The following is a 14639-nucleotide window of genomic DNA, read 5'->3' on the forward strand; positions in this document are numbered from 1 at the left end:
TTATTCTCAAGTGTTGTATACTTTTACCCACAATCATGCTTACCTCCTACCAAGCTGGGATTTGTGAAGAAAAGGATTTCACTGTGCTGTAATGTATATGTGACAAATAAATGCTTCCTCTTCTATTTAAAAAAAAGCACAGATTTAAATTATGTCTGTGTCACAAAGATTGTTCACTCTTCTAAGATATAAGTCTTACATGATGGTACATGAAGGTATTTTCCAAAAAATATATTTCCCAGCCAATATCCAGGATTCAGTCTGCTAGACTCTGTGGTTAGACATTTTATTAAGATGATATAATTTGTGTCTTTATGTCACTCAACTGTAATCTGCAACAGGATGAATCAAGGGAAAGTCTAGTTTCCAGGGCCTATAGAAGAATGGAATTGCCATTATGTCTGACATCTCTTACCTCGATATTCTCCTCATCCATTTCTCCAGTGATGTTGTAGACACTGTCTTTGGACACCCTGCGACTATAGATGTCCAACTCAGAGGCTAGCTCACTCTGGGGCACAATGGACAGGCGGCTGTGGAAGGAGGACTGGAGCTGGTCACGTCTACCAAGACCCTGTGTGTTGGTCATGAAGGCCAGCACAGACTGTCTTCTCTGACCTGCCATGTGCACCCCATGGTTGTGATACATATCACTCCCAATGAAAGACTCATCCACCAGCTCATTCTCAGGCACCAGGGAGAACTTGCGGTCAGTGAGTGGTCGCTTGGCCTCCTCTTCGATCACCTGGATGAAGGAAGCCTTACGGTCGGCTGCCAGAGGGTTGATGATCACCGAAGCTTTTCTCTCATCTATGTAGGTAGGAGGTGGCACTTGCCGGTAGGAAGGACGATCAGGACGCATCCCTGAAGTTTCATCCACAGATACTCTACGTAGTGTCTCAGTGAGGATGGAGCAGCGGCGCTCGGCAGTAATGTTGTCATAGGCCTCCAGTCCCAGCAACAAAGAGCTGAAGTCAGGCCGCTGTGACTGCAGCTCCGAGAACGTGCCATAAAAAAAACACTCACCGTTGTGCAGCAGCAGGATCTTGTCGGCCCGCTTTAGGTGTTCAATCTTGTTAGTGACTATGATGCGAGTCTTGGAGGCCATGAGCCTGCACAGACATCTGGGAGGAAAACGTGAAAGTTCTATGCAAAATATGGCGCAATATTTCAAACAATGACAGTTCTCAGATTTGATATACATACTTGTCAAATATCTCTTTCTCTGTAGCAATATCCAAATGTGTGAAAGGTGCATCAAGCAGGTAAGTATCCGCAACTCTGTACACAGCCCTAAGAGATTAACACAAAACAAAACATTTAGTTTCATAAATGAATTTTTACATTAGACAAAAGTTGAGACTCAGTGTAGCTGTTACACAAAGGAAATGACATTTTCACTCAATACATATATGTTCATTATAACCAGTTAGTAATATAAATGTATTAAATATGAATTTAGAGTGATATAAATAAATATATAGTTGAACACAAAATTTATAGAAACTTATGAGAAAATAAAGTAGACACAAAATGATATTATATCATAACCTGATATTCTGTTTTTTTAGGTTTCAGTGATGTTCTGTTTTTATTACAATTAAACAGAGTATGCTAAGATATAACTACAGAAAAATGGATATCGTTGTAAAAATTTCAATGACTTTGTTTATTTTCTAACTGTGTGATCTCTTTGGTTATACCAGTCTACCTGCTCAACCTTAAAGCATTAAAATTCATAAAACATTCTTGAAATTTTGAATCCCTTTCACAGATAAGATAAGATATAACTATCTTACATTCTAGTCCTTTATTTAAAAAAAAAAATCATTTCTTTGCAGAAATACCATAAAATTAGATATATGTTCCTTCTTTGAGCGTGTACCTAGCTAGGGCAACCCGTGCTTTCTGCCCCCCACTCAGGTTCAGTCCACCCTCTGCCAAAGGAGTCCGATCTTTCTCAGGAAGAGCAGCCAGGTCCTAAAGGTAAAAGCACATTCATGTTCCATGACGTGGTAAAATAAGCTCACAGGACACTTGACACTAGAAAAAAAGACCACATATGAACAGGGCACAATATACCAAACAGAGATAACACACATGAGGAGGGAAAATATAGCATAAAACATCCATGCATAGTGATAATATGTAAGACAAAATCTACACAACTCTATATTGAAAAATCTGACTTAGACTCGACATTGCACCTTTTATGAGAATGATTAATATTTTGCTTTAAGGCTGATAAAACATCATGAAAATAGATACAGAAATAATGAATGAGTAAATACAGTTATGATGCCACAACGAATCACACAGAGCTATCTTACCTTCTTCTTGAGACTATTTGTCCAATTTTTGAGCATCAGGGGAAAGAAATATATCAGCAGTTATTCATTCATTCATTTTCTACCGCTTTATCCGAATCAGCAGTTATAAAATAGCTTTATTTAGACAAAGACAAATTTTAAACTTTGTCTAAAATAGTAATTGTACTGTTTAGGCAGAAAAAAAATCAGACATGGCATGTCCAGTATAAAAAGTCTGAAATGTTAAGTGACAATAAAACTTCAAATCATGTTCAATAATTCAAATTATTTTATGTTACTGTCTTTTCAAATATGTTATTATTTTAAAAGCAATATCTTTAACACACTAACATGTTTGGTTGAAGTACCATATCATCTGTTATTAGGGCCCGAGCACCGACTGGTGTGAAGCCCTGTTGCTTTTGCTCGGGTTTATTTAATTATTTGTTTGTTTGTTTGTTTGTTTGTATGTTTGTCTATCTATCTATCTATCTATCTATCTATCTATCTATCTATCTATCTATCTATCTATCTATCTATCTATCTATCTATCTATCTATCTATCTATCTATCTATCTATCTATCTATTTATTTATTTACACACACACATTGGCCAATTGGGGTCCCTTAACATGCTCGAAAACTCTTGAAATTTGGCACACATGTAAGAGTCGTGCAACACTGGGCTTGGGCAAAGGCTGGAATACGGGCATGGCAGGGGGGCTCTGTAGCGCCCCCTGTAATGCAAAAACAAACATTTGTGCACAGATCGGACAATTATGTACGCACATGTACGAGAGTTGTTGGATCTCATCGACCCGAACAACTTTCGCGCTCTAAACTATGATCTCCGCCCAACCAAGTGCATGCGGTGAAATTTTAAATGTTCCTCCTAGGACATTCATGCGATTCTCACCAAACGTGGTGAACATGATGCCGAGACATTGCACTTGCTAAATTGTGAAGGGATTTTTGATATCTCGAACGGTGCTGCCATGGCGAGGTGACTAAGTTATGGCGAATTCAGAGAAACAGGAAGTGTCTTCTATCTAAGGCAAAAAATGTCTGATTGTGATGACACGCGGTTTGTATGTTCGGCCAAGGATTCCGATCACATCAATGTGCCTATTGTGAGTCCCGGGTATAGCGCCACCAACAGGCCCCAGGAAGTGTGTCAGTCACAAAGGTGGATTTTTTCACAGTTGCATGCAATGAACTTTTAAATACTCCTCCTAGAGGATTCATGCGATTGAATCTAATGCGAAATCGCGAACAGATTTTTGATATCTCAAACCCTGTTGCCATGGTATCCTGTCAAAGTTTACTTTTATTTCAGGCATATTTAAGGCTTTTGGCGTGCTTAGATTAACTTGAAATTTGACACATACATCACATTTATCAGCTGTTAAGTGTGGACAAAAAGATCAGACAAAGGTGTGTCTCTTAAGTGGCTCAATAGCGCCCCCGTTTGTCTAAAATGTGGGGTTTCATTTACCTACAGTCCCCAAATGGGTCAGTAACAACATAAAATAGTCCACTGATATTTACCAACTTCATGCACTTGCCCACCATGCATTGTTTTCTGGGAGGCACCGTATAGCGATAAAAAAACGTGTGAGGGCCCGCCACCGCCATTTTCCAATGGCACTTTTCCAGGACTTTCAAGTTTTATAGGTTTGTTTTTGTCTTATTAACTTCAAGATCGAGATAATGTCAGACAAGTAATAGAGAATAGTAATGGAAAAATAGTTTATAGCACATATAATGTAAGTGATAACAGAAATATGCTTCATTAAATGTATAAATTCATTACAATGTTTAAACAAAATCATGCTTTTTCATTCACTAACAAATTTTAATCGTTGGGACACTGCCATGGTTTAAGAGTAATAAAAGATTTCTGGATCATCCCTTGGTATAACAGCACCTCTTTACTGCTTATAACAGAATGCCCAGTCATGTATTATTCCTCATTCCATCTTTAAATATTATTTACAAGAGATTATAAAATGTAATTTTCACCTGTTTTTGTGGTGTTCACCACTGAATGTCATGTCACACTCCACGGTGATGGTTACCGGCTCATATGAATGTAAACACTCAAGACTTTAGAAGGTATAGTTATAAGCATTTCTGTTTCTGTTTTTACCGGGCCTATGGGCAATATATTGATAGAAAAGTTCCAAAAAAGTGTTTTAGGTTTTTTTTTTATTTTGTCCAGATGTTTACAGTTTCAAAATAAATAGTGATATCAAACCCATTCATGCTCTGTAAAATGCACCAACTACTTATTCATAAGCATCTAAAATGTTTAGGTGTTAAGATGAACCACTAATATTCTGTGTAAGGTTATCCAAACAAAGGTAAACATCTCTGCCACTGCAAGTGTGACTATTTTTATATCACACTAGCCTAGATAAAGTAATTAATTAATTTATACTCATTTAAAATGTTTCATAAGTCAATATGTGTACTGACGGCATAGTGAAAAAGAATGAGAAAAAGGTTTAAGTTAGTGTATTTCAAATATATATATATCCGGTTTCCTTACATTTCATTGAGTTTCTATTTCTAAGAACCAAGTGCATTGTTATTACTTTTATTTCATTTCATTAAGCGATATACTTAATTTTTTAAGATAAGAACATAATCATATTGAAACAAGCTAACTAACAGGGTGAGCTAATTTCTTGCTTATCCAAAACTGTAACAGTTTAGTTTTTTCTTCCATAAGAAAAGGTGGTCATAATTGTCAGAAATTTTGGTATGAGAGAAACTGAATGTGACTACGGAGTCTCTAAAGCATTTCAGATCTGTGAGCCTCTTTTCACAAGTGACTCGGAATAAACTGGGGCTCCGTCACTCAACAAGGCTGTTGGCTGCTTACGATTGGCTGTTTTGGTATCAAGAGATTGTAGGTGAGGTGGGGTGAGCCATATTGAGTAATATGACACAGTAATGCAGCATTGTATCTGACAAAGATTCTCAGTTCAACTGCCAGCTGAACATTCCGTGTGGTATGAGATTAGTGAGACAGAGTGAGAGAGATGGACAGAGAATGATGGCTTTAAAATACGTAACCAAATAGACAGAAAGTGGGAGGTTCAAAAATACAGTTACAAGCAAATATAATATAATATAATATAATATAATATAATATAATATAATATAATATAATATAATAGACATACAGAGGAATATGAAAAATAAATGAGAAAGAGTGGGAATAGGAGAAATAGAAAGACAGACAGATAAAACTTTGTGAGTTATCAAAAGATATGAATTACCTCCTCTAGCTGGCATGCTTTAACCACTCTGCTATAGCGGTATTCTTCATAGGTCAGTCCGAACAGGATGTTCTCTCGGATGGTGCCAGGCATAATCCAGGCAGTCTGGGAAGAGTAGGAGACACGGCCACTGTGTCGGATTTTTCCTGAGGAAGGGACCAGCTCACCCAGGATGGTCATTAACAGCGAGCTCTACCCATACAGACAATAGTATTGGACAGGTCAGCGACTGAGCGTTTTAGTTGGTCGCCTCAGGAAACAAAAATCTAATGAAATAGGCGTAGTGTTTCTGTCTCTATATAAAGCATCTAGTGTCTAAGAAAATTAAGTTTAAAATAAATCAAGAGTGTAATCCTACCTTTCCGGATCCTGTGGATCCAGCCACTGCCAACAGTTCACCCTTCTCCAAGTGCAAGCTGATATTCCTAAGCACAGGTGTTATGTAGAGGTTGGTGAAGAAGAGTCCATCTCCATTTGGATAGCCATTTTCTTTGTTCTCTTGTTTAATCTTCTCAAAGAGTTCACCAATACCCTGCCATAACAGAAAGGGTCTTAATCACAGCACACCCCTATACTGTTACATCTATATAATAGCTTTTTGATTATCAGTGATCTGTGTCCAGCTGAGAGACTGGACTGGACTTAATTGTAGTTAAATCCAAACAACTTTGCTTTTCATATGGTATTAAAAGGAGTCAGTGAGATCCCATGTCATGTCCAGGACTGGCGAATAAGATTTATTAACTAGTTAAAACTCTTATCCATACCTGGGACTGAGTCATGTGCTTATCTGACAAATATAATGTGCTTTTTATAACAACTGTTAAATACAATGGTTTATCATAGTTATAGGTAGACTGAACTGTTTATTTCATTTTTATTGACACAGGCAAGAAGAATCTTCCCACAAAAGCATTTTCACTGAAACAGGAGGGTGAGAACTACCCTGGAACAGAGAAGTGGGTGTGACAGCAGTTTAATCATTGACTTTTGTCAGGCTTTGCTGGCCAGGAGCTCGCCAGTTAATTCCTGCATGCATTTCTTATTCAAATGGGCCGAGTAAATAGCTGACAACAGAACGCAGTAATTAACTCTTCCCATTCATTTGTCTCCCAGCATTTAAACTGAGATTCACTGATTACCTGCTGTAGTAATCAGACCCGCAACATTCACACCGTCAGTTAAACAAATGTTATTTTCAGTAAAAGACATGTAAAATAACCCATGTAGTCATATTTTTGAATAAATATTAATTATTATTATTTAATAAATATTAATAATAAATAAATAAATAAATATTTCCAATGTATTTGGATTTCCAAAATATTTTCAATTCTTTTAAATTTTCCGGACAAATTTAATTCCTTTACATACAAGGCTTGTCAACTAATTTAAAAATAAAAACAAAACACTATGACGAAAAGCATCAGATTCAGGACTGTTAAAATGTTTTCCAATTTTCAGATGAACAGAGCAGTTTACTAAAAAGACTACCTCATCCCAGGAAGCTGTGATGTTTTCAAGTTCCATGTCTTTAATACTGAGGTCATACTCCAATAGTTTGTATTCTTCTTTGCTGAGAAAATCCTGAAAGCCACGGTGGACAAAACAAAGAAAAGTGAATATGTTTTGAAGCACATTTTTGGATACAGTCTGAGATAGAAACAATTACCTTGGGCCTTGTTTCAGGACAGTACAAACAGATATACAGTGATACAAAGAATCTGCCATCCTTTGCAGTTTTGAGCAGTGCTGAACCACAGCAATACAGGTCATGCCTTCATGGTTAAAGGATTGTGGTGTGAATAACACCGCACTTTTGAAAATGGAATGTTACACATGCCAAGCTAAGACAAACTTTTATGTTTCACTTGGTCTTAGTCATAATCACTGAAGACATCATTCTAACTCCCCTATTTTCTGTGTTCACTTTGCAATAAATAGACTTACACCTTGAAAACAGAGGCGCATATTGAAAACAACTGCTTACTTCTCTGATATCTCATCATAAACCAATGCTGCTCATACCAACCATGCCACAACTAAAGCATGGGTAGTTCAGCTAGACATGTGAGATGATAATACTTTACCTCAATTTTCCAGATAAGCCGGATGGTGTCATACCACATCTGGATAGAAGCAGGCAGCTGGCGAGTGACAGTCATGCGCAGCACCATGCAATATGAGAGAGTAGTAAAGATGCGTCGCACAGTGATACCGGTGGTAAGGGCTTGGGGCAGCACTGCTGCTGTAATCACCCATATAGCAGAGAAGAAGTAGGCAGAGCTGTAGAAGTAACGCAGAGAGCCGATCTTTCTGGTCAGCTTGACTTCATCCCTGAAAGCCGTCAGGATGAAAGGAAAAACAAAATGCTTTAAATTTGAAATCTGAATTATCAAAAAAAGAATCTGAGTATCAAAAGAGAACTTATGTAGCATTATGTTGTGTTTGAGGAAATGAACCACATCACATTTTTCACAACTGAAATTAATAGGAGAAAAAGGCACAGAGGTGAAGAGTTGCAATAAACTAAGTCTGAAACTATCTCAGGGGGGAAATGTTATTAATAAGTCATTTTCTGATACTCTGATTCATCTTTTTTTTTTTTTTTTTTTTTTTAACTGTAGGAAATACTGATTTGGTCATGTTTTATCTTACTGTCTGATATTTTTGATGATGGTCTCCATGATCTCCTCCCAGCCATAAGCTTTCACTGAGTGCAGATTCTCCATAATCTCCGTGGTCAGAGCAAGGCGTTTATTTGTAAGTAGTACCCTTTGTGCTCTTATTTCAAAAGACAACAAGAGAAAATACATTCAGGGTGGAGAAGGTCAATGAAAGTTTTTGGTCATGTGTCAGTCTGGGCGTTAAAAGAATGCCTCACATGAGAAATATGAGATTCAATTGTTAATACAAGAAGCATGCTGTCTGAATTGAGCAAAGCTGAAAAGATGCGAGCGCCAGCTCTTCCCAGCTATGTTTACATTTCTCAAAAGCACAAAGCAAACCACAGACCAAATTAGAGCTCAAGATCTGAGCTACCTGTTCTAACTCATCCAAAAGACCAACCAGCATAAGAATTTTGTGGAATGCAGGTTTGGTTTGAGTGATATAATAAGATAGTAGAGAAAAAATCCAAATCATGAATCTATGCGGTATTACAAATGAGAACATGGAAAGAACCTACTTGTAAGGCCCCATTTTATGAGAAAGACAGGCTTGGATGACTCCCAGTAGGGAGATAGCGGCAAGGGCACAGAAGCTGTTGAATTCTATGAGCTCCCAAATTAGTCCCACACACAGGATACACTGCAAAGGAGAAATCCATACAAAGTGGGCCATGCCCAGGCTCTGTACAGCAAACACAGTTTCTGATTAATTTTCAGCATACTGTAAGGTATGTTAAATCATTTTACACAGTCAATACAGTTACACTGGCAAAAGTTAGAGAGCAGAAAGACAGAATCATAGGATGCATTCAAATTTACTTGCTTTATGCCTAAAATACAGTCAGTGAAGCTCCAAAACAGTTTAAATTGACACTTTATGAGAATATAATCGATGGTCCGATCTCTGCACCTTAGTGCAACACATTTACCTTTCAGACACATAAATTATGGGCATAGTGCTTGCTAACAAGAAGAAAACACTCAAGGCTACAAAAATGACATTCCCATCACATGCAATACATCAATAGGTGGAATGGGGCATTTGGCCTCCCTGAAAATCACACCAAAAAAAAAAAAAAGTTAGAATTTGTGTATGTTCTCTCAAACAAAAATTTTCACACCCACTACATTTAATACAGGTGATAATTGCCTCAGAGAACTTGCAAAGTGTATCAAAATTCATCACCCTGGCTCAACTTTCCCTAAGGGTTCTAAAGTTCAAACTCCTTTGCTCCTTGTGCACAGTGATGCTCAGCCATCATAGCAAAATCTAATAAGAAATGCTATGCATATTGACTTACCAGTACAAAAAGAAGCTTTTAAGGTCTCAAATAGTGTATAATGAAGCAAAGGGTGAGGAAGATTGCATTGAAGTTTTATGGGAACACATATATAAATACAGATTGCCTCCATTAAAAACAGGAAAAAACATTTGATTTTTGCTTGCCTGATCAAATTTGCCCAGGTTGGCTGACATCAGGCTGACCAGCTGCCCTGTACTGATCTTGTCCAACACTTTGCTGGACAGCTTTAGTGTCTTATGAGAAGGAGTAAAAAACATATTGAGTAAAACAGCATACTTTCTTAACAATAATGAAGCGGCAAATCCTAAATACAAATACATATAGATATTCACCAACATTTGAGCTTACTGCAGCACACCTTTTTATAAATTAAGCTGAAAAGGGCAATGCGGATCTGCATGCCCAGGTGGTGCAGTCCAAACATGGCAGGCTGCAGCAGGAGGAAGCGGGTAATAAACAACAGCCCTAGGCCAAGGGCCAGGAAGTAACCCTGTTCTCGCTCTGGTTCATGGTAGGGGTCAAATGAAGCAATGATTCGGCCCAGGAGCTGTGGCTGCACAGTTTTTGTAGCTTCCTGTATATGAAATATGGGGACATAAAAGTAATGTCAATTTGATTCCACATCTAATTAATCTAATGCAGAACAAAATGCATGTGTCATTTTAGCTTGCCACAAAATGTTTTTACAATAAACAATTAAACAAAACAATAGAAATACAGTCAGGGTATTTCTAGTGGATTCTCTAGCAAAATATACACGTGTCATTATGTGCTGAACAGTGAATATATTACTACTGAATTTTTAAAAAACTGTGGCATGTTCAATATGACCAATGTCAATAGAGTATTCCCCCTATTGAAGTTAATGTTAGACACACGAGCAGAGTCACACATTACTGTGAACTGCACCATCCATAACCCTCGACTACTCTGACCTCAAAGGAACAGCTGGTTGGGAGCCAAAAGCTAGCACCCATGCATTTACATTCAGATGTCTAGTCCTTTTTGTTTTGGTGCGCATAGAAGCATATGCACCATTTGCATTATGAAGACAGGGCATATAAGCTGTTTACACACTTACCCCAAAAAAGAGGAGGACTCCAAATAACACAAAGGGTCGAATAAAGCATCTGGAAAGTGCTCGTAGGAGACTGGGTTTTTTCTTTGCAGATATAACTTCTCTGTCCCATTCTCTGTGTTATGGAGATACAGGAAGCCGAAAAGGAACAATTAAAACAGCACTCCACATCCTCCCATCCACTGTAAAAATGGTGGAGTCCACATTGTTCAGGACACTCATATATAACCACAGTGATTTTGCTTACTTATTAAACGAGGCAAAGAGCCCTTCACAAACTGCTCCAAGCTCTTCAGTGTAGAAAAAGTTCAAATTCCCAGAAGACACGCGTGTTTGAGGACTTACAAAATACTGCACACTATCTATCACCCACTAGGGGCCTGGCACTTTAAAAGGTCATGTTTGATGCCTGTTAAATTGGCACCCCAACTCAAGCAAACATATTGTCTGCTATGTGAAACATAGCATGTAAGGGGTTTTACTGGAAGAAACAGGTTGGCATTTACCCTGTTACCCTGAAACGCCACATTAATTCTTTGACTCAGAGAGGTGACATTTAAGCTGTTAGACTTTTGGGGCAGACAATAGAAACTTAAGCAATGTGTCAGCAGCTTCTCATGGAGTAAATATGGTCATGTTTTGAGTCTGAGTCACACCTCCTGTCATTTGTACCATCACTGAATGAAGAGGCATTACGTATACTAAAAGAACATTAAGGTTGCAATAACAACAATAACTATAAGAAATAATAATATTTCACACAAAATCAAATCAGAATCAGGACCACAACCAATTAACAAATATCTGTTTGTACCAAGAAATTCCACTTTTATTCTTTATTTTCTATGCCTATCCTTAGCACACATTTATTTCTTCTATGAGGTTGATATGTACAATTCAGCCTTTGCTTTAACCAATTAGCAATGCCCTTACACCTAAAAAGGAGGAGTTTACTTCAGTATGGATAAGATATGATGGTGTTGAATAAATGCTAAACATCTCCAAATTAAATATACAATTCACTCTTGGAAATGTCCCACATTTCAATCAGCCTAGTATGCAAGCATAGATGTGTTGAAAATACAAACTTTTCTAGACGTTCGGCAAGCACGTCTGCAGCATCCTGCGATGGAGCCTGATACACATCTAATGGCTTCAGCTTTTCCCTGAAACCTTTTCGCATAATAGGGCTTGTCCACCTGCAAACATCCAGAAGAATTACAACATTTACAACATACAACATTTATTTTTTTTACATTAGATTCTCTATGGAGCATTTTTTCTCTATTTCAGTGAGGTTTGTTTCTGTAGCAATCAGGCAGCAAATTCTAAAGCTGTTCCACATTTTTTGCACAGTAAGATGTCAAATCAATCCTCATGTCCAGCTGAACACCTAGTATTAATCAAACATTGTACATTCCTCTACCTGCCAGCTCTCTTAACTGACACATTAAATCTAATTCAGTGTGGTTTAATGTTTATATGGTTACACTTCATTTGATGTGACTGTATGAATGGGAAAGTTTTTTAGCAGCACCTTTTGTTCTTGACAAGAACTCACTAAACTAAGCACTAAACTGTATCTTTAAATGTTTCCTTGGAATCTTTCACATAAAAAATTGCATATATTGTGCCTTTTAGGAAAACACTAAAAAGCATGGAAATAAACTTAATTAAAGTCAAATAAATACATTAGTAAATAAATAATTAAATGAATTAGATTATATATAAAGGAAAATTGTGAAACGTTTATAACGCATGCAGAGTTATTTGGTTAAAAAATACGCACACTAAGTTACAAACAATGGAGTGTTGAGTGTATAGATTAAGACTATAGATTCAGTGTCAGAGCAATATCTACAATGTGATAGTGTCAGTAACTTGACACTTTGTGCTGCTGTGTGATCACATACAGTTGGATCTTACCAGAAAAAGTATTTCGAAAGGAAGCCGGCATCATCCACAGGTGATTTCTGCATCCTAAATGAAGCCCTGGAGCGCCTCCGTTAAACATGGAAGCCGTGTCGGTTATACATGAGGAGTCCCTTCACAACTCTCCACTTTCTGATCTAGTTTGTTATTAGAAAGTTAAACTCTTCGCCGCGGAAACACTTGGATAAGTGAGCGGTGGCGCGCGGATCGCGTCTCCGCCACCCTGGGAAGCTTCAAGTGCGCGACCGCGCTTCAATCACAGCTTTGCACTGGAGTTACTGAGAGATTTACACTCCCAGTTTCTCAGTCAGAAATCCCACGGTCATGTCACTCCTACACCAACAGGTTTTAAAGAGATGACCATTGTTAAAAAAAACCTGGGGGAGGGGGAACTGATTATATTGTGGGAAAGCGGTGAGTTATTATAGATAACACATTATACCTCTATATCATCTAGACCATAGATACCATTCACTCTCATGTGGAACATCACTAAATTAAAATATTTTCAGTGGTTTAAGCATTATGGATCACGGATACTTTGTATATGCAATTTCATTCTTAAAATCCTGTACATATTCATAGGTCATGGATTTATTGATGGGATTAGGAATAAGTTGAACTGGAAAACAAAGTCATTTAGTTTTAAATGTAAATACGAGCCACCACATAACATTAACAAGCTGATTGTTATCTTTCGAGGTCAGGGTGGAATCCAGTCCAGATCCAGAGCTTTAATGAAAAGGTCGGTAATATACAAAACACCTCCAAAAACTCTGCATCTCATTGTAATAGGTCCATATAAATTTATAGGTATTAAGAAGATCTTCATAGTAGATATTCATATGGTGGTGTACATACACTAACGTTAGATTAGTGTATGTACTAATTACCTATGTGCAATATATCCTTCAGTGTAACCACTACTCTTTTTATATCATTTGTGTTGTATATACTGTATATTATATTATGTCCCTATTCATTTATATATTTTGCTGCTGTAACAGATAAATTTCCCCAATGTGGGATGAATAAAGGTATATCTTATATCTTATCTTATCTTATTACTAAGAACAAATTTTGACCACAATATACTTTCTTTATGACAACATATTCAACAAACTATGCATTCAAGGTGTGAAATATATATATATATATATATATATATATATATATATATATATATATATATATATATATATATATATATATATATATATATATATTGTCCTACTTCAAATAATGCATCAAATAGTTTTAAAAAACTGGGGCAAAATGCTTTTGTTCCTCTGGCAGAACCCTTAACAGCTCTATGCAGAACCCTACAACAGAAGAACCATTTGAGATTCTCATACTATATGGATGTAACGTAATACAGCATTTTCACTGTCAACACATTTCTGCCAAAATATCTGGCTAGAGTTCCTAGTCAAACAAAAATGACATTCTATTGAAATAATAAAATTTCCAATCATAAAGCCTGTTATTGGCTACCATATAATGATCAAAATATGCAAAACTTGTAATAACTTACAACTTACAGTAGTGGGAACAAAGCCTAATCCAAAGAGAAGATTCAAAATTACTGAAAAAGTGGGGGAAAGATAAAGGAAAGAACTAGGAAGTTAAATAAATGGACCAGGGATTGGTGTCACAAAACATGTGCAAGGGTTAATGGTGTGATCAATGATTACATATATATACTTTTCTTTAGTAGAAACAGGTTAATCGGTGACACTTACGCTTAGCCTGATTCACTTATATTTAGCCTGGTTCAAACGTGTATACATATTTAATCATTAAATCATTTATTCTCAGTAACCACTGCATCCTTGTTAGGGTCACAGTAGATCTACAATGGGCATATCCCATATATGCATATTCCTATGAGGAATTCCTATGAGCATGCTTTTGTTAGATAGGTGCAAATCAGCAAGCCTGCAAGAAACCCATGTGGACAGAAAGCATGAATGTACATGAAACTATATGAAACACAGGCCAATCCAACTTGAATCAAGCAGAATCAAGCTGTTGCCAATACCCTATGCATTCAGAGCATC

The 14639-nt window shown here is 37.1% G+C and overlaps 1 protein-coding gene across 1 annotated transcript in view; it reads right to left on the reverse strand.

Moving 5' to 3' along the window:
• cftr (CF transmembrane conductance regulator) overlaps positions 1 to 12926 on the reverse strand; it is a 25192-nt gene extending 12266 nt beyond the window's left edge. The window contains exons 1-14 of the mRNA XM_027161273.2: positions 12574 to 12926; positions 11736 to 11846; positions 10651 to 10762; positions 9928 to 10143; positions 9713 to 9802; positions 8784 to 8947; positions 8255 to 8380; positions 7687 to 7933; positions 7091 to 7183; positions 5955 to 6128; positions 5597 to 5788; positions 1886 to 1980; positions 1207 to 1293; positions 416 to 1124 (exon numbers count right to left, since the gene is read on the reverse strand). Of these exons, the coding sequence (XP_027017074.2) occupies positions 416 to 1124; positions 1207 to 1293; positions 1886 to 1980; positions 5597 to 5788; positions 5955 to 6128; positions 7091 to 7183; positions 7687 to 7933; positions 8255 to 8380; positions 8784 to 8947; positions 9713 to 9802; positions 9928 to 10143; positions 10651 to 10762; positions 11736 to 11846; positions 12574 to 12626 (2469 nt within the window). The 5' untranslated portion in view covers positions 12627 to 12926. The remainder of the gene's footprint in view (positions 1 to 415; positions 1125 to 1206; positions 1294 to 1885; positions 1981 to 5596; positions 5789 to 5954; positions 6129 to 7090; positions 7184 to 7686; positions 7934 to 8254; positions 8381 to 8783; positions 8948 to 9712; positions 9803 to 9927; positions 10144 to 10650; positions 10763 to 11735; positions 11847 to 12573) is intronic.
• Positions 12927 to 14639: the final 1713 nt, after the last annotated feature.

The sequence above is a fragment of the Tachysurus fulvidraco genome, chromosome 13, assembly GCF_022655615.1.
Source record: "Tachysurus fulvidraco isolate hzauxx_2018 chromosome 13, HZAU_PFXX_2.0, whole genome shotgun sequence".
In the NCBI taxonomy this organism is placed as follows: Eukaryota; Metazoa; Chordata; class Actinopteri; order Siluriformes; family Bagridae; genus Tachysurus; species Tachysurus fulvidraco.